At 33.6% G+C, this 23,713-nt stretch overlaps 1 protein-coding gene across 2 annotated transcripts; it reads left to right on the top strand.

The window, feature by feature from the left end:
- Positions 1 to 7,063: 7,063 nt before the first annotated feature.
- On the top strand, positions 7,064 to 23,313 carry LOC128020277 (TRAF family member-associated NF-kappa-B activator). 2 transcript variants are annotated; one of them, XM_052607112.1, is made up of 8 exons: positions 7,064 to 7,274; positions 8,875 to 9,089; positions 9,161 to 9,272; positions 10,414 to 10,520; positions 12,249 to 12,316; positions 12,981 to 13,099; positions 16,205 to 16,575; positions 22,483 to 23,313. In XM_052607112.1, exons 2-8 carry the CDS (start codon positions 8,991 to 8,993, stop codon positions 22,645 to 22,647), a joined length of 1,041 nt encoding a protein of 346 aa, XP_052463072.1. In that variant the 5' UTR covers positions 7,064 to 7,274; positions 8,875 to 8,990; the 3' UTR covers positions 22,648 to 23,313. The 2 variants fall into 2 exon arrangements, with proteins under 2 accessions (XP_052463072.1, XP_052463073.1); XM_052607113.1 differs by lacking the exon at positions 7,064 to 7,274 and adding an exon at positions 7,341 to 7,401.
- Positions 23,314 to 23,713: the final 400 nt, after the last annotated feature.

Raw genomic sequence — 23,713 nt, 5'->3', positions numbered from 1 at the left:
ATTATTTATTTATTTATTTATTGTAATGTAAGTGAGCAAGTATTACTGATTCCCAATGTTGAATGCAAGCTTGATGCAAGCTGTCTTGTTTGTAAAGTGCAGTCAAGCTTTTCTTACAGAAAACATAGTCACTTTCTTTCACCAGCTCACTGTCGTCTTTAGTTTCCACAGTTTGAGCAGCAAGTGCTGAGAGACGCTGCTTTTGAGAGTTTCTCAAATCAGGCTAAAGAAGAGCAGTAACACACACCTCCTTCTTAATTACAGAGAAGTGAGCGTTAGTGTGGATATGTGAGTGTGTGTGTGTGATTAAAGCATGAGGCTGTGTCCTGAAGGAAGGGTGTGGGAATGCTGTGGATGACAGGGCAAGGATACTTGATAAGGACGGTCGGTGGGCAGATGGCTGTGTTTGTTTCGGTCGGTTGTCAGATCACTGATTGGGACGCTGCTGTCATGTGGAGAAGAGCATTGTGCTCTTGAGTTTAGAGATGCACTGGAGTTTAGCAAATGCATTGACATCTAAGACCTTGGATCACTCATAAGTGCAACTTATATGATTATTTCACAGTTTATTAGAGACAAAAAACGGAAAATAAGCTGTTAATGCATTTGGATTATTGCAAAGTAATGTTATGCTGTATTTGGCCAGAAGACCATTACCTTTCACAGCAGATCCTGAGGCAGTCGGTGATTCAGGCCACAAAATGCTTAGAAGTAGAAAAAAAGAAGAAGCAAAGAGCTGTGTGTTCGTAGGAAACGAATCCTTTATCACATTTTAACTGTAAACCATTGTTTCCGGTTAAGATATGAGTCCTCTATCCATTATATTGTTTATTTACAAGCGTAAACAGTTCAGAACAGCTCGAAACCAATATGTGCGTCGATTTTGACTGGGGATTCATTTTTTCACTGGAGGAAGGGATTATGGGCTGGTATTTTGGACAGAAGCGATGGTATGAAGTTAAAAACATCTTAATGATGGATTTGTTTGTTACAAACAAACAGATTTTGTCTTTTAAAGATGTTAACTGATGGGCTGGAGTGCTGTGGATTATCGTGATGTTTTTATCAGATGTTTGGACTCTCATTCTGACGGCACCCATTCACTGAAGAGAGATCCACTGGTGAGGAAATGATGCAATGCTACATTTCTCCAAATCTGATGAAGACACAAACTCATCTCCATCTTGGATGACCTGAGGGTGAGTGAATTTTCTGCTACCACTATTCTTTTTTTAACTATTCCTTTAAAAGTAAAACATTCATTAAATGCATTTGAATAAAAATGAAAATAATGCTGCAGTGAAAACATCTCTAAAGTCCCATCATTTTATTCGTGCACAATATGATTTCTTGTTGTCTTAGGTGAAATGTGACCTGGACAAGCTCCTGACATGATTTATGATGCACAAAGGGGTGAATCTGACCGTGTTTTAGAGCTCAGAACATGAAAACACACTTCAGAGGCCAATTTCTGGAAGTGTTTTATTGCCAGTTTTGTGAAGCCAAGTACTGGGCTTTCTCCTGCTAAACTCTCATGCTGCCAAGTTGAACCTGGTGACCTAGCACTGTTCTCTCTGTCTACAGGTCTCTTTGCAGTACTCTGTCTGTACCATTCCCCAATTCAACCCCGATTAATGGCTCTAAATGCCCGTGGATTAATGATTGACAGGCCTCATTGATGACTTCAGACCAGGATTTAAAGAGTGTAGGTTCGGGTTACTGTGTGCTCCTGCAGGTCAGCTGCCAAAACAGACTGAATGTACCCGACGGGTTCAAGTTTGAAATTAATTAGAATAGTTTTATTAAAGCATGATTAGATACAAAGATTATACATTGTATTGCTCTGTAAATAATTAATGCAATTTCTTTAATTGCATGCTTTACATATGACTACACCAGTAGTAGTCAGAATAGTATTAGTTTGTTTATTTTATGCATGCAATTTTCTGTGGCTCGTATACGACATTTAGTTGTTCTTACATAAATAAATAGGAATAATGAAAGAATCAACTTTGGCACATGCACAAAAGGTATATACAAGTGCTAATCATAGAGCAGCGGTCAAACGGTCATTTGGACACATTAGCAGTCATGCCGACCCAGAGAGACATACACCTGCTTCAGAGAGCCAGATTAGCCAGTTCACCTCGCAGTTTATCCCAGTACTGTAATGAATTATTCAGGATGGCGTCTCAGACAGTAGCCGAGGCGTCAGACTCACTCGCTGCAGACTCCTGGAGCGTTAAACACGAGCAGATCTTCACGTACACTTCATCAGTACTGCGTCTGCAACATTGACAACATCAGGGGGAAAATACTCTTTTCTGCTGACAAAAAATACACTTCAGCATACTTTAAAAAAAAGAAAACTTTTTAATACATTTTAATAGCTTGTACTTACGTGCAAACTAAATGCATTGTTTTCAGAAACACAAGTGCATGCTATTAACAATTAAACAAACATGTATTACAGTTTAAATTAATATTAAATGCAATAAGCTGAACTTTCATGCATTTAGATCCCCTTAAATAGACATTTTTAAATCATAGTTACTTCTTCTACTGTCTTTGAAATAAGTGCACTGTCAAAAGTGCTATAACCATTTATGGCAAACTGTGACTATATGTCAATTCAAAATGTGTATATCATGCATTTAAATATAATTGTAATGACGAAGTATGTATGTTAGTACACATTCAAATAAATCTCCTTTTTAAAGGCATGACAAAAGATTATTAAAACATTTTACAGCCATGAATGCATCTCTATTTAAACAGACTTCACTGGCCTTCTATTTCATTCACATTTAATTATAGTACAGGTTTTTTACTACACATTCAATACACTTCTTTTTCACATGAGCTATAGTAATTGACCCAAGAATGCAAATGTTGTCATTTCTGCAGCACAGCCTGATTACCACAAAGTCTCTTTGTGTGTTCAAAATAAAAACTTTTAGGAATTTATAATAGCAGGCATCCTCGTGCACCAAATTCACCGAAACTGAGATGTCTGTCGTCTAGATGCGGGTGTCTACAGTGGAGTGTTTTACCTTCAGACAGCAGTGAATCATATCCTGTCAGTAAGAGCTGATCCTTCAGTGAGATGTCAGTGTGTGACAGGAATGCCAAGCATGCGTGGAGTGTGTGTTGTGTGAATGTTTGGTTTTAAGGCGGTGTCCCACATACTGCTGAGGTGGGGCACATTCTTCATCTGCAGCGTACATTCCGTCAAAAGCTCTTTGTGTGAGAAAATGAGCAATGCCATTAAAAGCAATGCTTTTCTTTTTCTTAGTGTGAAGATCATATTATACTCCAAAGAAGCTGACATGGACATGAACCATTAAACTGGTAACAGGGAACGTTCTCAAAACATTCTATCAACGTTCTGAACAAACGTTCTTTCAGTTACTTTAATAGAATGTTTATTCAAAGTTCTCTGCTCTTTAATGATGTTCTCAAAACACTTGCACAAAAACACAATTTATGCATCGTTCATGAATTTTTTTTCTTTCTAGTTGAATGTTTTTTAAATATTAGCTACTTGTTTCAGAGCGTTCAGAGAATATGCAAAAGTAACGTTCCCATAATATCTGCAAAATAATTACAGAATGTACAGTTAATGATCATATAATCAAGATTTAAATCACGTTTTAAAAACTTTTTTTATTTTTTTGGATGCAACGTTTTCATAACTTTTTGGGAACATCGAAAAAAAATGTTTGTTACCTGCGAATGGGAATAACGAAAACTTATTTTTAAGCGTTTGTTAAGTGATTGAGAAAGCCTGTTTTATGAGAGCTCATCAAACCCAAAGGAAATCCTTCAAAAGAAGGAGAATTTGAACAATGCATATAGATTTATACGGTAAAAGCTGCTTTCCTGCATGCAGATTAAGCAGATTTAGTCCCAGACCAAAACACAGATCTTCAATGGTGGATTAAGACCACAATGACAACAAACTTAACACCTATCCTGGTGTTTCCAGTCAAAACAGGCCTTGTAAATATTCACATTATTCTCTATTATCACCAAATAATTCATAAGCAGTTTTTGGATGCAGAACAGCACAACAAGGTTGGGGGCAAATCCTAAAAAAGTACAGACTGTGTGAACATAGCATTAACTGGCATTTTCAAGGTCCTCTCCAAGTCAAAATGACCAGAACACAACAACATTTGTCAACATTTACTTTCCTAAACCAGCAACATCATAGAGCTGTAATGCTTTTCTGAATATGAAAGCTGGATGTTGAATTATTTAGCGGGTTGTGACTACTTACACAGCATACACTTGTCTAAACAGTCGCCTCAGGCTCTGCGTCTGGCCCTGGGAGAACAGAGATGAGAAATAAACCTGGGAAGACAATTAATATGCAACTGCCAAGAGAGGGACGTCGTGCACTCGAGATCCACCTCCACAGCGGCGTCAGGTAACTGTGAGGACATGCATTAATGCACACATCATGTCTATGTGTTGTTAAGCACTTTCTGTGGTGAGAGAGTCTCATCTGAAGAATGCAAGCGATGCAGATCTGCAGTCGGATGTGGTCAGTCTGGTGATGTGTTGGAAACACCTGCCTGGATCACTTTTAATAGCTGATCGATTTCTAAAAAGGCACTTTCACCTGCATCAGGATGAAAGACCCTTCATTTCATGTTCTCCTTGTGAAATGTATGAACGGAGAAATTTTTGTATGAAACAAAATATTTTTAAGTAGCGTATTTTTTAACTAAAAGTAAAATATTTTTTGCTACATTATTAATTAAAATAAACATAACTCAAAAATCTACAGATGTATTAAATATTTACCTTAAAATGTATTAAATGTAATATATTAAAATATTTGTATATCAAACGTACAAAACTCTTCAGCCATTTTTTTTATTTCAGACATAAAAAATACAATAATAAAAAATATATTTTTATATAAATTCTTAAAAAGCATATATACATGTACATAAAAATGTAATAAATTTAAGATGAAAACAGAAAATATAAAAACTGACTCACTATATTAATAAATCGCAATATTAGTATCTCATCGACAAAAAAAAAAAAAAAGATTATTGTTGTTTTGTTTAATCGTATTATTGTTTCTATTCATATTTCAAATTTGTTTTTCCATTTTCTTTATTTCTTTATTTTTCAAATTTTATTTAATTTTGGTTAAAGTTTTAGTAATTTTTTTTTGTTTTCCATTATTATTATTATTATTATTATTATTATTATTATTATTATTATTATTATTATTATTATTGTTGTTGTTGTTGTTTTTTCTGTTTTAGTATTTCAAGCTTAACTAAAATACAATTATAAATATTGCCTTGGCAACTATTTTTTGTTTTATTTCATTCCAGTTAAAATCTATTTGATTTGAAATAACAAATATTTGTTTGTTTATTTATTGGTTTTATATGTTTATGGTTAACTAGAATAAGGTGTGACGTTGCAAACATGAGCAGCACTGCCATCTAGTGGCCATTTCTCTGACATGACATCCAGAGCTGTGGTTCAAATACAATGAAATGCATGTTATTTGCATCACTAAAAATCCCCAACTGAGGAAGATCACCAGTGTTTCATTACTCACTCATTCCTCCATGAGCTTATGCATAGGCTTTCATAGATGCTAATAATGACTGCAGCAAAATCTTTTCAATAAAAACTATCCATAAGTACTGAACGAGTTGAGGACGAAGCTGTCAGTCATGTAACATTGACAGGATGTGACTCTTAACAGATATCTGCATGGGGAAATCTCATGTTCCTCTGCACAAAAACCAAACCAATTCTGTCAACTCTATATATGGGCTCTCCTGTATTTAGAAAAGCTGATTTAAAGTTCACTTCTGTAGGATTTTAAACATTACAGGGTTGATAAATTGCTTTGTGTCGTATAGTAAGCACTGTACATTATGCTTTCAGATATTTAGGTATTTTTAAAATGCCTCCCACTGACAATCTCAAGAAAATATAAGAAGATAATATACAGCTATTTGTTCTTGAGAAGCTCACTTCTTGACAGGATGATGATGTCGTTTTCACACTTGTGATGATTTTGATGGAGTATTTCATTTTAAAAGAGTGAAAGTAATGGATAACTTAAGTTCTTTGTTATAATACGATTTTAAGTAAAATATAGTATACTTATTCTAGCATCATTTAGATGCTATTTTAGTTTAATTTTGTATTTGTATCATATTATTTTAACATTAAAATAACAATTTAATGCATACTAATATTATTTTCTGCTTTCATTTTATTTTTAGTTAAAGTTTTTTTGTTTTGTTTTGTTTTTTAGATTATTTTAAATATTTGTATTTCTGTTTTCATTGTGAGAAAAATTGCCTTGGAAATTATCTGAAATAAAATAATAAATAAATAAGTTATTTTAATAGAACAAATTCACTGTTTAATTTGCCTATTCGTTGTTGAAGACATATGATAAACAAAAAATGATGAGGGACACACACTTGCATCTCATTTCTACATCAATGCTTGTGTAAAACTTACACTTTTTAAGTACACTTTTAAAGAGATAGAATACAGCCTATAAGTACAGATAGATAGATAGATAGATAGATAGATAGATAGATAGATAGATAGATAGATAGATAGATAGATAGATAGATAGATAGATAGATAGATAGATAGTTCACGCATTAAAAATAATATTAATTTAATGACCACAAATGTAATTTGTAATGTTGATCATTTGATTGATGTACAACTTTATTTATTTGTGTATGATTGATTGTCTGTGAGGACCGAAATTAAATAAAATAAAACAAAAAATTTAATAAATAAAACAAAAATAATGTAAAACCAGTGCAAAATGCGTCAAATTAAAGTAAAATAGCATGCATGCGCACACACTATTGTGTGTTTCAACAGCTCAGATACACGAGCATACTGATATATATAACAGGCGCGCGCACACACACACACACACAGAGAGAGAGAGAGGCACAGACACGGACACACACACACACACACACACACACACAGAGAGAGGCACAGACACGGACACACACACACACACGCACGCACACACACAGTCGTCGCTGATTGGCTGGAGCGGCTGCAGGCGGAAGTGGAAGGCGCGCGGGGATTCCCCGAGGGAAGTTCCAGCTCTTTGTAAAACATACAAAATGTTCATTTGTACGAAATAGTTCATTTCCTCCCGTTAAACGCGCACATATACGAGTACCAGCGTCGCGATGTCCACACTGCGCTCATACTGCTGCTGTCTGCTCTGTCTCTGAGTGAAGGTAAGACGCCAGCGCTGCACACTACTGAGTGCACTTAACTTACTCCATCCACTTCACAGCGTTCAGATACGAGGGTGTTTGACGGGCGCTTTAGATTCGAGATGATCTGAAACGCTTCATGTTGTCTGTCAGTGGGAAGTTGTGTTGTTTGTTGTTATCGTTCTGTTTCTGACTCGTTTTACTGATCGGTTAAAGTGTCGAGTTTGTTTTGAAGTTTGAACACGCCGTTTGTTGTAGTATCTAGGCCGGGGCTAGTTGTCACAAGGTCTTTAGTTTCACAGATGCTTGTTTTGCGTCATCATCATCGTGTTTTCATCTTTTAGCTAACGAGTGAGCACGATAGAAAAGAGAAATGAAGTTAAACCGCGATTATTGTACGTCAGTGTCGGATTAGGGCAGGTTGTCACGTGTGTTTTGATTGATGTTTGGGTTTTATACAATATTAATCTGACAGAACAGTTTTGTTTTACATTTCCGCTTTTTAAAGAATAATTGTGTGTGTAAGAAAAGCTTACAATGGGTTCTTTAATGTCAAGTTCCCTTTGTGACAACTTACCCCGTGATGACAGTGTGTGTGTCTAACTAGCTTTATGTTTTGTTCCTGGACAATAATGATTGAATATGTTTTTGTAAACAATATTTTAAGGGTTGTATTTATATATAAACTGGCTTAAGAAACGAACTTAGTTTGCAAAATATTTACTAGAATCAATGTGTGACAACTAGCCCCGCCCTCCTAACAGAGCCAGAGATTACTTGCATTAAAAGTTTATGTTAAGCAAATGTATTTAGGTTTTTTTTTTTTCATGCTTATGTAAGTGGTTTCGCCACGTCATGTGTGACATTTCTTTCAGTCTCTGCATGTTAGGCAACACTATACTGTACTGAATCTGAAACATTGTTATTATGACTAACTTACAAAAAAAAAAAAAAGTTTATTCTTCACCAAACCTGTGAGCTTGCAGTATGAAATGAAAAAATAAGATAGAAAGACAAACCAGTTATTCTTATTATTATTTTAAATAAGCCATGCACTACTTAATACCCCAATACTTATGTCATGCAGGGAAAATAAAGGACTTTGCATTGACACTCTCATTGAGTTTTGTCACGCTATCGAGTTTATCACATTCATGTGATGTGGGCATAATATGAGATGTTAAACTGGGATTTTATGCTTTTAGTGTCTCTATAAGCACGACTGCATTTGAAAATATGTGAGCCTGGACCACAAAAGCATGCATATAGATATATATATATAGAGATATGATAGATTTTTCTTTTATGCCAAAAATCATTAGGATATTAAGTAAAGTTCATGTTCCTTGAAGATATTTTATACATTTCCTACCGTAAATATATCAAAACTGAATTTTTGATTAGTAATATGCATTGCTAAGAATTAATTTGCACAACTTCAAAGGTGATTTTCTCAATATTTAGATTTTTTTGCACCCTCTTTCAAACCGTTGTATCTCGGCCGAATATTATCCAGTACTAACAATGGAAAGCTCAGTTAGATATATCAATTTCCTTATGTCTGGTTTTGTGGCCCAGGGTCTCATGTGTGTGTTGATGAAGCGTGTGTGTGTGTTTGTAGGCGTCCCGTGCTAATCTCGCTCCTCTGAGTTAAAGAAGGGGTGTGTAAGCGTTCCTGTGTGCCTGGGACTCGGGCCCCGGGACCGCCCTGTTCGGAATGTTACTGAAGGCCCCGGAATGGACAGGACCATCAGTGAGCAGCTCAACAAAGCCTTCGACGCGTACCGCAAAGTTTCTATCGAGAAAGAGTCGGCCAGAAAGGAGCTCCAGGATAAGGTGAGCGTTGTGTTTGACTCGATCTGTCGTGTGTGTGAGCGTGAGCAGACACTAAACTGTTGCTTCTGCAGTCCGAGCTGTATCAACGGCACACTCAGCAGCTGGAGAGGACGATAGAGGAGCAGGCGAAGACCATCACACAGCTTAAAGCTGATCTCACCTCCCTTCAGAAGCATGCGTCAGGTTGGAAATGCCTTTTCTCTTTACATCTCCAAAACTAAGCTGCACACAAGACTTCCCCGTGCATATTTATTGAAAGGAGAGGAATTGCCTTTAGTGATTTTTTGCAAGGCTTTCTTGACTGTAAAAAATTTTGCTTTGGGAAATGCATTAGGACATTAATGAACATTTTAAAAAAATATATTTTTTTATCATTAAACTTTTTTTACATTTACTTTTAAATATATATTTTAAATATTATTGTTTAATAATTAAATAATTACATTGAAGTATTGTTATTAAGTCTATTATATTAAATATAGCCTCTGATGCTGATATGGTATAAAATGATAAATATTAATAATTCACAGTATAAATACTTAATCTGTAATTAACTTAGAAGCATCAAAATGAGGCGGTGCACACACCTAATTTGTTTATTATGTTTATTATTATTTCCACATTGTCATATAATTATAAAGTCATTAAATCTGGGAAAGTATCTGTTCATGAGGTGTTTTTAAAATATAGGTTTGTTTAATATTTACAATGTATAAACAAAATTCAAGTGTTTAAGCAGACGCCTTTAGATCAAATGGTTGAAATATAAACTTTCATAAATAGATTAATTTGAGTGTGTCAAAAGCTTTGACTGATAGCATTGTGCAAAGACAAATGCAAAAAAATATTAAAAAGGAAAGTATATAAAAAAGTATATAAATATTATGTGCATATATATATATATATATATATATATATATATATATATATATATATATATATATATATATATATATATATTAAAATATAAAATATAAAAATATAATACATTTATTAGCATTATTTTCATTCACACTCTTTAGTCACATTTTATTATGGTTCAATTAAATGTGATTGTGCATTACATGCCATGCTCAATATGAGTTTTTAGAAATCATGCCAATTCATGCATTTCTTATATTTATATATTGTAAACATATTTTTAAATGCACACGTTAAATCATTAAATGAGATTGCATGTTGCGTGCTCAGTGTGAGAGTAGCATGTGAAATGCACAGTTGTCGCCGATCACATGCACGCTTTGATGTGATGACTGATCTTGTTTTTGTTGATGAGTTTGACTGTGATAACGTGGTCGTGCTTTTTTTTTTTTTCTTCTTCCAGGGGAGGTCTGTGAGCCTGCGTACAGAAAACAGGAAGCAGAAACCTTGTCACCTAGCGATCATCGCGCCGACAACCCGTCCAGTTCCCACAGGACTAACCATTTCCTGGTGGGTGGTTTTTTTTTTGTGTGTTGTTGTTCTTATAAAGGGTTGTGACTCTGGCCAGTTTTGCATTTCCTCTCTGTGACTTGCAACACTTTGTCCAAATGCATGCACCAAGTTGTTTTTTCCAGCTATTGTGCAAATGCACATTTGTTTGTGATGTATTTGTTCTGACCCAGACCTAGCAGCCTTTATATTGTGTCATCATCGTTAACCGCCTGTAAGCACAGACCAACCGAATATCTGAGTTTGCCGTGCTTTGCTAGTTATCCACAGTTCACTCGAGGGTTAAGTTGTGAGAAATGTGTGAAAAAGACGTAGTTCTCTTTCTTCACAGTTTGATATCATTTTTCATCGCTCTCTGTCCATAGTGAGAATGTTTCTCTAATTGAATCCAGTGTGATAATTCTTCTCAATTGTTTTAAACGATACCGGTTTGAACCCACAGGGGGCACTAGAGCACAACTCTTTCCTCTCGAACAGTGAGAATTGAGTTTTCTCCTCTGAGAGGAGGTGTCACTTTCTTCTAGATCAATCTTACTGAAAGATATAGACATATAACAGTTTGAAATGACTAGTTCTCCTTTTCCTGAGCTCAATCTTAGGTAGATAATGGCCTCCGTTCAAGATCTACACTGGGCTTGACCTGTAAATGTAACAAAGCATGTTCTTCTATAGCAAATGCATTCAAAGGCGTCACAATTAAGGGACTGGGAAGTTTTCTAATGAACTGTGGAGCTTATTAAAGGACATTTTAGAAGCTGGGTGACTCATACAAAACTTGCTTTAGGTTGAGACATTATTTTCACAATCGTTCAGCACATTTCCACCCAGTGCTTTTTGACTGTAATGCAAAAAATCTCCTGTTCATTAATGTTGTTAAATATCTATATATCCTAGTAGAATTGGTTGTTCTGCCTTTAATCAATGCTTTTTAAAATATAGATAATTTATAATACATTATATATTATTTAAGTATTTTTTCATATATATAATATTAAAAAATTATATATATGAAAAATATAATTATATATATTTTTATTTTTAATGAATTTATTATTATGAAAAAAATATAATAAATAAATAAAAAATATTTAAAAAATTAATGTATATATATATATATATATATATATATATATATATATATATATATATATATATAATCTTTTTTTTTTTTCATAATAATAAATTCATTAAAAATAAAAAATAAAATATTAATAGTAAAATACATTGAGGTAATGCAAATTTTGGAGGCCAATGTCATTTGTTAGCTTATTATTTGTAAAAATCATATTGTTAAATATTGTATACAATTTATTGAAGTATTATTATTATTATTATTAAGACTAGTTCAGATCTTATTATTCTTGAGTTTGTCATGAATATAGCCTTTGAGGTTGAAATGATAAATAAATCTGACTAATTTACACTATAAAACTAAGCATTATGTTAAAAAATAAAATAAATATTGAAAGAAAAATGCATTATGGTAATGAGAATTTTTAAGGGGAATGTCATTAACTGCATTGAAAATAAATGGAAAAATTATAGTGGTTGTAAAAATAGGCTTAAATTTTAATGTAGTAAAATGATATATATATATATATTTTTTTTATCCTATCCTACTGAAAATATGTCTGAATCTATTGGCTGACGTACTGTAGAAATATATTTTAGAGTTAATGTTTAAAAAACGTTTTTTGTCATTCTGTGTATCTTTTTGTTCTTGTGCAGATAAAGGATCCCACAGAGTATTCTCGGATGCTTCCCCATACGCTCTCTCCCGCCTGCGAAATGAAGAGGTACATGAATCACATCGCTTTAAAAATCCATTTTTAATGAAGGATTTTACACTTCCGTCCCATGGGCGCCCAGACAAAAGCTTTAATCTTGAGCTAAAACAACTGATTAACAGCTCTGTAGAGTTTGTTTACTGGAATTAGCAGGTCAGTATTCTCCTTGCAGAATATCGCTTGTGTAATATCTCAAAAACATTAAAGGCAAGAGCCAAACTGATCCAGAAAAACACCCCTAAAGCCTCGTGCTCGTTAAAGACTCATGCATTTCCACTGAAGTGGGATCAGTTTGGAAAAAGCGGAGGTGAACGTGTCTGAATGCTGGTAAATATCATGTTATATGACTTTCAGAAGTGGGTAAGGTATAGTTTATGGCTTATTTTGTTTAGTGCTTACAGGGGAAAATGTTACTGAAAGTGAAAAGGATGGCCTAGATATTTAAAATATGGTGGTAAAATGACCCCATAATGAATACTTTTTTTCTTTTTTAGTGGTGGGTGAAAATATTTAGTGTGTTTAGCACTTAATGCTTAATCAAATGAGTTGCATGTGTTGTGCATATAGCTAGATAGACAGATGTATAGTTATCTATCCATATTTAGATCTATAGTAGATGTCTTGTTTTTAAACCAGTATTATTCTGACAACATTTGACCTCTTTTTCGATTAGTGAGAATGTACTGGACACTTGGCAGGAAATCCAGGGGACTTTCCAGAGGATTCAGACTCTAACCCGAAAGCAGAAAGATCACCTGAAGCGAATCCACAAAGGAAACGAGGCCGCCAACGGTAAAGTCATTTGAAAGTATTTAGAAAGTTGGTCCTAATATCCGTTATTAAATTATAGCTGTTGTACCTCCTCACCCGAGCACATCTCTTTCCGTTCTAATTAAATTATGTAGAACAGAAACCGTGGAGTTACAATGACTTTAGAAATGTCACAACAAATAAGTAATAATATAGCTAGGAGTGTAATGCAGCATGCTAGTAATTATACATTTCATTGTTTGTTCTTTCCCACAAATTAAAAGCAGAAATAGTTGATGGTGTACGGCATGGCTTTTTGCTCTAATGACCTCTGACCTCCACGCAGCATTAAAATAGACTGAGCAGATGAGGCTGTTCAATTATCACTTTGATAAATGTTGTTTTGAAGCAGCACACTGTTGCACAATTATATGTCCTCTGTGAAATCACTTGGAAAACAATATGCATGTGAGATAGATGTATTTTTGGAAAGCATGTGGAAAAGACGGAGTGTTTTTGCATACGTATTGAACGTAATTAGGGGTGTTTGCTCTGGAAAGCATTAATAAGAGCTGGTACTATTGCTCATACTCCGGGTTAGGGCTTCTGGAAAACCATCAAGTCTTTTAAAGTTTTTTAAAAGATCTTAAATGAGAGTCGAAAGCCTTAAATGCATAAAGTCAAGGCAATAAATGTTGCATTCAATGCAAAAACTGACTATCTTCCTTAGTATTTTTGTCTTGTTTTCCAGTACAAACATATAAACAACCCTTAAATCGAGATATATTTACTTGAAATGCAAATTGAAGATATTAAGTCACAAAATTATGTGATTTTATGCCATAAAATAATAACAAATATCTGTCAATTTTGCATGAAAAATAGTATTGCCTTTGAATTATACCTATAAGCATGCATTTTTTTTTCTCCATAAAATCATTAAATAACTTAATTTTGATCAATGTCTTAGAAAGACTTAAATTTGTCTTTTTGCTTCTCAAGTCCTCTTGATTTAAGAATCTTTAAACATTTGCACCGGCCAAGGCAAAAATACTGAGGAAGTACATCACATTTTTCACATTTGTTATCAAAAGGTACAGTAAACGTTATTTCATTATTCCACTGTTTAAGAGCGGAGGTTTATTTACTTTTTTTATTTGTAAAATGTGATTGTGCTCTCAGTTGATTAAAAACAATTAACTAATTAAACGCACATTATTATTTTTATTAATTGAGATTAATCCCACCCGACATTAAAGTTTTTAAATTTGCTTTGAAATTAGTTTCCATTAATCAGTGTTATTTGACAAAAACTTAACATTTTGCATCTCGCGATAAATCATGGCAATGGATTTTGGTTATATTTATTCTGAGAAAAAACCTTTCCATTCCAGTTTTGCAAATTATTCCTTTTTTTCCGCTTTGCCTGAAAAACCACCTAATGCAAACGTGTACACTTATTTTTTGATATATTGGTGTTTTTTTTGCGAAATTGACGCTTTTACATTAGGCGTGTTTTCAATTCGCAATTTCAGTTTGCGCAATTTGCGCAATTTTGCAGGGTAATGGAAACACACCGAATGCTGGACAATTTTGAAAACCATTGCATTTCAGAAGCATGCTCTTAAATGTAACTTTTTATTGCCTTTATGCTAACTTCATGACTTACAACAATGCATGCTCGTAGTTTCTTTTGCGCTTTAATATGACATGATATACAGCGTGCAACTGCATTTATTCATGCAATGTAAGCATGTGTTATGAGGACAGTATACCGGATGACATTTTTACTGACATATTGCCTGACAACATCTCATCTGACCGCAGTTCATTGTTTTGTTCAGTTCACTATTAATGAAACCCTGTCATGCAATAAAACGCTTTAAGTTTAAAAAGTATATACTTTTATGCAAAAAGAGATATTCTGCTGAATGTCTGAGCAGACTTATCAAAAAAGAGCAGCTCAGACATTACACCAAATATCTGTTTGTTTCACTGAAGAGAGAAAATCTAAATTCTGAAGTAATAGTGATAAATATAAATAAAACGTCTCAAATGTTTGCCAGGATGTTGAATTATGAATGACGGTAATTGATTGTGAGTCAGGCTCTCATGAATATGATTTCATAATGTTACATTTCGAGCTCTGAAGGTGATTTTAATTGGCTAGCGTTGTCTTGCACTGGCAGAGGCTGACACAGTTGTTATGGTAGGGCAATTCTCACTGCATTGTTTGGTACTAAAATTGACAGAGTTCCTTATTAATAGTCAGTGTTGCATGCTGCGCATATCACTGCTGCGCTTTCTCTTTGCATTCGCATACTAATGTGCTCATATGTATATATGAGTATGCAAATGCAAAGAAAGCACAGCATTGATATATACATGGGCATTGAGCAAGAGAGAGACTGACAAGAGAAAATGCTTGATGTCTTAATACCAAACCACAACCGGTTTGTCTTCGGGTTCTGAATGCAAGGAAAATTAGCTATTTTTCTCCACCGTTTGCATGAGGTTCATGATTAATAGATGCATTTGCATTATTTTGCTCGTTTAGCAAACACTTCTATGCACATTAACTTACCATTACAGCTAGTGATGGACAAAAAGTGTTTATTGTTTGAGTGAGCTTAAAGTAGGCATTCTTAATTTTATTGCACCAGAAACATGTTTTTGATGCAGTAAATACATGATACCACATGTACTGATTATTTCAAAGATTTGATTCCACTCTCCTGGAAAAGACTGCAGTGATTAGTTATTTCTTTTAATATGCATTTGCATTCAAGTAAAAAAAAAAAAAGTGACTATTTTCAGTAAGAAACTGCTAGTATTTTACAAAATAAATAATTATAAAGATTTAACAAGTAATGCGTTGAATGAAGCATATAATTCTGAAGCATGTAGACTGAAGTGGCAACGTTTTTAATGTTTTATTTGTTTTATAGTTTTATTTAAAAGAATATTTTACAGTGTGCATTTAGCAGGACCTTTAATCACAACAGGCACTGTGATGTGTAAATGTGGTAAACATCAGTGTTGTATATTAAAAAAAAAAAAAAAAAAAAAAAATATATTTTTCATGATACGAGTGCTGGTGTTGGATAAATGCATAAACGTTTTGTTGGTTTCCTTTCTGTTTTCCAGAGCAGTTTTCCATGCCCATCCAGTGCACCGAAGACATGGCAGAACAGGCCGAGGCTCCCTTCTCCTCACCACTGAGGTCAGAGGTCGACAATACTTCGACCTCCTCATCCCTCGCGTCACGCGGCGCCGGTCCAGACGGACCGTTTTTTGATTCCCTAAGAGGCCTGAGTGTGAAGTTTCCCCCGAGCACAGACGATGAGTACGACTTCCTCAACAGTACGCCGGATAAACGTGTGGACCTGCAGATGCACAGTCCGGACCTGGGAGAACACATGCACACGATGAGAGAGGAGTCTTATCCCTCATTCCCTGCACCCTCTCACACATCCGAGTCTCCTGAGTCGCACGAAGATGTACGAGGACCCCAACAGGTAAGATGAAGTCTCACAGCCAGGATGCATTGAAAGTTGCTTGCTAACTTTATTAAAGGAATAGTCCAACCCCCAAAAAATGCTGAAAATGTCCTCTTCCTCAGACCATCCAAGATGTAGATGAGTTTGTTTCTTCATCAGATTTGGAGAAATGTTGCATTGCATCACTTGCTCACCATTGGAGTGAATGGGTGCCGTCAGAATGAGAGTCCAAACAGCTGATAAAAGCATCACAATAATCCACAAGTGATCCAGTCTATCAGTTAATGTCTTGTGAAGCCAAAAGCTGCGTGTTTGTAGAAAACAAATTAATTAAAGTCTGTGCAAAAGCAATACATATTGTTAGAAATGTATTGCTGAAAACACTTTGCAAAGAAAACAGTTTTTCACCATTTTTGTGTTCAGGATTTTTGAGGCAGTGCTGAAATCAATCATGTGTCGATGATGCACTTATTTTTTCAAGATTTTGAGACCTTATTTTATATACTTGGCAGTTTTTTTTTTTTATATCATTTAAATTTGGCCGGTTTCTGTGGTTGGACAAACTCAGAACACATATTTAACATTGCTTTCCACAGACTTTAAGATGTTTTTAACTTTAAACAATTGCTTCTGAATCCGTAATCCATTCCTCCATTGAAAATGTCATCCTCTGTTATCCTCTTGCATCAAAATCACACCAAATCCACCACCAACATATTTGTTTCGGCTGTTTTGGCTTGTAAACGGTGCTTGATCTGTGCAGATTTCTCTCCTGATTCAGACGAGACAACTTATTCACTCTGGTTTGAAGTTAAAACGTCTTGATGGATCTGTTTCTTATAAACACGCAGCTTTTGCTCCTTAAGACGTTAGCTGATGGACTGGAGTGGTGTGGATTATTGTGATGTTTTTATCAGATGTTTAGACTCTCATTCTGACGGCACCCATTCACTGCAGAGCATCAATTGGTGAACAAGTGATGCAGTGCTACATTTCTCCAAATCTGATGAAGAAACAAACTCATCTACATCTTGGATGGCCTGAGGGAGAGTAAATTAAGTGATGTTAGCGACACGCAACACGTCTGCTTTAGAAAACATCTGTACAAGAAGTCATTCTTAAGATTTTTTACACCCAGCCAGTTTAAATTTGGAAACTTTACATTGGGTTTGGCTAATGTCACTCATAAAAGATATAGAATTTTAACGTTCTTTCTGTGAAGTGCACAGGAGATGAATTTGGTTTATTAGCATAGAAATACACAGCACTCTGAAATCTAGGTTAAATTTTACATTGCTAATTAAGATGCATTTTCAGTCAATGCCAAAAAGTTTTGTTTTAATTAACATATCTCTTGACTTGAAATCCTTTGAAAATGTTTTCAATCAATTTAATTAAAATGTAATTAATTATTATAATTTTTTTTAGAAAAATGCTTCTTAAATGTTGCTTCTGGTATGGCGTTAAAAAACTAAACAGGGTTTATTATTGTTAACTAAAACTAAAACCATACAAAAACATTTTGGTGACTTGTAACATAAACAAAAAAGAAAAATTATATATATATAAATATATATATATAAATAACATTTTTATTAATTTCTTTCTGTTAGTTGGTAAGTTAACATTTTTAATTTTGTTTAGTTTAACTTGAAGTACTAAAATAACTAAAACTAAATAAACAAGAACTAAAAAATTATTTTTTAATTATAAATTTTTTTTTATTTTTTTTTATTTTATAAAACTATTATTAATTCAGTTATACTAAAATAACTTTTTCTGAACTCATCGCAATGCATTTTGGGAATGTCTGCAAAGGATGCATGCAAATCTGCCACAAAACAAGACATTTTAGAAGGGATTAGATACAAAATGTTTTTAATTTCAGTTCGTTGTGAGCAGAAATCATAGTTTCAGCTCTGGCGTTTAGCTGCCTCCTTTACCGGTTTGAGTAAAATAACAAAAGTGGTTAATAATGTTCTTTTTAAAATGAGAAAACTGTGATGTGGTGAGGTGCAACTCCGGAAACAGTTGGTCTCTGGTTTTTAGGAGAAATTCCAGTGTGTTACATTCCGTTGTTTTCAGTTTTTGTTCCTTAAATCATAATCAAACTCTGCATAGAAGGCAAATGTCATCAATAATTCTGCTCGTCTATTTAAAAAGTCATGTGTGAATGCTAGACAGGCGTCTCTATAGGTTTCGCAATTTATATTAATACGAAGAATAATGTCTTTGCTAATTCAGATTTTAAACACTTATTCAGAGAGCTATTTATTTTTTTATATTTTGACACCTACATAATATTTTTGATGCATTAATATTCCAATAATAGTAATGGCTACACTTAATCTAAATGCAGGAAGTTATGGCTCAAAATCTAAAGAGCTCCCTACATAGGCGGCATTTTAATGCACCAAAAGCAAACTATACTATAATATTCCAGCTGTGCACATATTCTTTGTAAAGACAGCAATCCCATGATGTATTGTAATGAGCATTGGTGTTAATGCATTAAATGCATTTCATGCAGGACCTAAAAGTGTTGATAAAAAATACTTCAGTCTTCCCGAATCTGCTTTGAAGGTCTATAAAAAATATTTTTTTAAATACCATTGTACTACACAAAAATTGATGACATTATTATACACTGTTTACATGTTCTTTAAAAAAAAAATAGGGATCATAATTTAGTGTTATGTTATAAAATTATTATTATTGAATTTAAATGTGATATTACAATTTGACATTAAATATGAATTATTATTGTAATAATTATTATTATTATTAATAACCATAAACATATTAAACATATTATATAAAATTATTATTATCATAATTGTTTATTATAATTATTATTATTAATATGTTTAAAATACGAATATAAAATATGTAATTACCAAAAAGCATAATAAAAAAATTTACTTGACATATTAAACATTATATTAATATTATATAAAAGTTTATTAATCCTTGTGAATGTATTTAAAATTTAATATAATATATTTTATATCATTTCTGTTATTATAAAAACAAAATTACTATATATTTGGAATAATATTTAATTAATATAAGATTAATAATATAATATTTTTACATATTTAAAATAATAATAATTATATTATAATAATAAAAAAATAGTATTAGTATTATTAACAGTAGTAGTATTGCCCTGGTGGAGCTATTTGGTCCCCATTTATTTTGCATTTATTATACAGGATAAAATATGATCTGAATTTGCATAAAAGACCCAGTTCAAAAGTTTCCACACCCTTGGTTCTTAATATCATATTGCTATTGCTTTCAGCATTTGTGGCTGTATGTTTTTAGCTATTTGTGGCTGTGTGAGTCCCTGTTTTGTCCTGAGAAATATATGTAAATATCTGTTATGTAGCTTTACTTTTAAATGCTAAACATCTTGCAGAACCTGGAAGGGGTGTGTAAACTTACTCATTTGCAACTGTATATATTTGCAGCTCGTGAAATTGCAGAGGAAATCTAATTAAACGCATATAAGGCAGACGTATTTTCTCTTTACCTGTCCGTATGGAGAACCGTGAAACTCACACCTATTATGTAAGGCTCACATCTGCACAGGAATTCGGTGCTATTCCATTTAGGATGTCAATTAGGAAGTGCTAAGACCACAGAGAGCTGTGAATCACATATTACCTCGTCTTCTGTGTTGTCGTAGTGTTACACTTGTGTCCGGACTGTTCTTTTCTGCTGTCTTTGAGCTTAAAAGTATTGCGAGCTCATCTGTTTTAAGAACAAGGGAAGAAATGTATAGTGTTGTTGGCAAAACAGACATTTCAAATGGAAAAGCTAAATTATGAAGTGTGAATCTGGTGTCATCTAAAAAAGAGCCGCAAAGAGCATTTTTCCCCATCATGGGGTTAAAAAGCAAAACAAAAAAATGGTGCTGTTTGAAAGTGGACAGATCTTAATAAGTGATAACAGACTGATTATAAATTAAGTTGCTTTGTTTATCATATGGGAATGTACAGAATGTTTGATGTTTTATTATCATTGTCGACGTATTGACTGTCATATTTAAATAAATGTCTATATATATAAAATATAATAAAATACAAAATGAAAAAATATGAAAATTCCAAATTTAATTTATTATTATAATATTAATAGCTATAATAATTATGATTATTAAAGGTATTAGCTTTTGTGTTTCATTTTCAATTTTGGCATATATATATATTAGTGGTGGGCCGTTATCTGCGTTAATGTGCTGCCTTAACGCGAGACTCTTATCGGGTGATAAAAAAAATATCGCCGTTAATCTATTCTCAAAGTTGTGTTGGGAGCTGGGTCTATACTAAACAAGCTATGATGACTTTCACCTTGATATTTTATATAACCGACTGGCTGAGGCCAGCCTAAAAAGATGCTCAGGACAGTTGACGGGCCACTTCTGCACATCGTCACGAAAGCTTATCTTTTTCACGTGTTTTTACGCCTTATCGCTAGTCGATTTAAACATTAAAGCATCCAAACACAAGACGCGGAAAAGCTGAACAGACTAGCGCGTGCCATTAGGTGCGCACGAGAGAGAGAGCCGCGTATCACGGACAGCGACACTGAACCGAGCTCTCTTCTGCGAAGTTCTCCTCGAAGTCCCTCCTGCACCCGAACGAACAAATACAAATCGCAGTTTGAACAAACAAAAAGATGCAAAAGAGCACAATTCAGTACTCGCGGTGTTCTGGTGTTCAGGGCTCGCGCAGAGAAAGGCGTCTCAAAACACTTGAACATCGAATTTGCTTATTTTTGCTCTTGTGCTGACAAATACATACAAAATATGTCAAAATATCCACCTTGGAAATTATGCTCGAAAAAACTGTCAGTTATTTCTTAAGTGAAAGTAAACAGTTGAGGAAAAATGGGATGTGTATTATATTGGATGCGTTCATCCTCTCTTAAAGGGACCGCGTCTAATTTAGCCACTGGCTCATGTAATATTAATCCAAGAAAATGAAAGAAAATCACAGCTTTTTTTTTTAATTTACAGCTTTTTCAAGCAGTTTGTGATGCATTTTGGAAACAGGAGATGAGCCCCTTTTCTAATGCACCACCTAGCTTGATAAACCCCTTCTCAAAGACTTACTGTTTGTCAATTTTATTTGGGTAACACACATATTCTGAATGCCGTCGGCAGAATTCGAATGAGCCATTTTAATCTAGATTAATTTCAAGATCACAGTGAGATTAATCTATATATATATATACATAGGATAAGATTCTCTAAAAATTATAAAACATACACATATATATATATATATATATATATATATATATATATATATATATTTTATAATACTTATTATTATTATTATTATTATCATAAAACCAATATATATATATATATATATATATATATATATATATATATATATATATATATATATATATATATATATATAAAACCACCATATATATTTTATACTACATATATAGATACAATATAATTATTTATATTTAAGCATATATCTCTAGTTTAGATACTGATTTATGCTGTATAATGTCTTGGCTATTATATATATATATATATATATATATATATATATATATATATATATATATATATATATATTTAAAATCAATAAAGATTCTCAAAAAATAGATTGTATATTATCGTATATTATTATTATTATTATTATTATCATACAACTGTCACATAAACCTATTACCTTTTGCATTTCATTTGCACAATTATTATAATTTTTTTTTATCATCTCCAGTGTATTTTATCCTGCGGTTTGGCTGTGTGTCTCTAGTCGAGTTACAGATGCATGTTGAAAAGTTTAATCTGGGCTTTTATTTCCGCATCATCATCTGATGCCATCTTAACACATGGATCGTTGTCTGTATGGTTGCCCTGATTGCTGTCTAATGTCCTCTGTCTGTGTCCAGCTGGTTTGGACTCCAGAGCTCCAGGACCTGTCCGCCCAGCCGCCGGGGACAGACGCCCCGCACATCAACAGCCGAGAGAAGTGTGCCTTTTGCAAGATTGAGGTTCCCCCGAATCACATGTATAGCCACCTCAATTCACACTTCAAGAACAAAGCTGGCGATTGACACACACACACACACACACACACACACAGGCAAGAGGCCGGACTGAAGCGGCCGTTATTCATGGCTGAACACATTTACTCACGTCCATCAGTGACACCATGAAGAGAGCCGAACCCTCCGCTGTCCTTTATTTAATTAGGAGAACTATAAACGGTTCATTTTAGGATGGTTTTGTCTTAATTAATATTTTTAGCTGCATTTTTATGTTGGAGGCGTTGACTGGCAGTTTCACTGTAGAATAAAAACGTGCTTCCTTTCGAAAGTCATTTCATTTGATATGGCAACATAAAAGATAGCGATGATAAACGCTGTTTATGCAATGCATATATCAAATTAAACACAAAATATCAATTTCTAGATTTACGTTACAGTTCTACAAATCTCAGGCAGAATGCCTGCTTATGTATATATCACATTTATATTGCAATTTTCAGACATAAGTGAAAATGTCGTGGGATAATAATGGTAACTGTGATTTTTTTTGGTTATAAGTTATAAATCCAGTTACACAAATGCTTGTTTTCTGTAGCAATGGTTTTAAACATACTGTCTTCCATCATTACAATCATATATTTTTCTGCATCCTTTCTTCCAAACTCAGTTCCAATATCATATTTTTGTAATATTTCTGTTTAAAGTGAATAAAACCACACTGACATATATTAAGATGCGAGTCGTTTTGTAATTGTGTCCTCAGGACAAATGTCAAACATCACAGTTTCAGTAACGTGGATAGTAAATGTAGCGCTTGCTGGAGAAATCTTGCATAAGTAATAACTCCTAATTGCTTTAATTTGATCACTTTAATGTGTACCAGCTGTATGAGGGAATCTGTTCAGAATGAGAATAATCTCAGATAATTATTTTTTACGATAAACACCATCTGGTTTATGAAAGCTTTTCTGCACAGGTATTTCAGGTTAATTAAAACTTTATTTCTACACTAAGTATCTAATATAAGCTCAATTTGTGATTACATGCACAATTATCTTATGATTTATAATGCATTATTTTGTGGCCTGCTTGTTATTATAACTGTAAGTTGTAAGGCCATGCAGTTTATTAA

Source organism: Carassius gibelio, chromosome A9 (assembly GCF_023724105.1).
Source record: "Carassius gibelio isolate Cgi1373 ecotype wild population from Czech Republic chromosome A9, carGib1.2-hapl.c, whole genome shotgun sequence".
Lineage (NCBI taxonomy): Eukaryota > Metazoa > Chordata > Actinopteri > Cypriniformes > Cyprinidae > Carassius > Carassius gibelio.
Note: the sequence above shows the minus strand (reverse complement) of the source record. Positions and strands in the feature narration are given on the sequence as shown.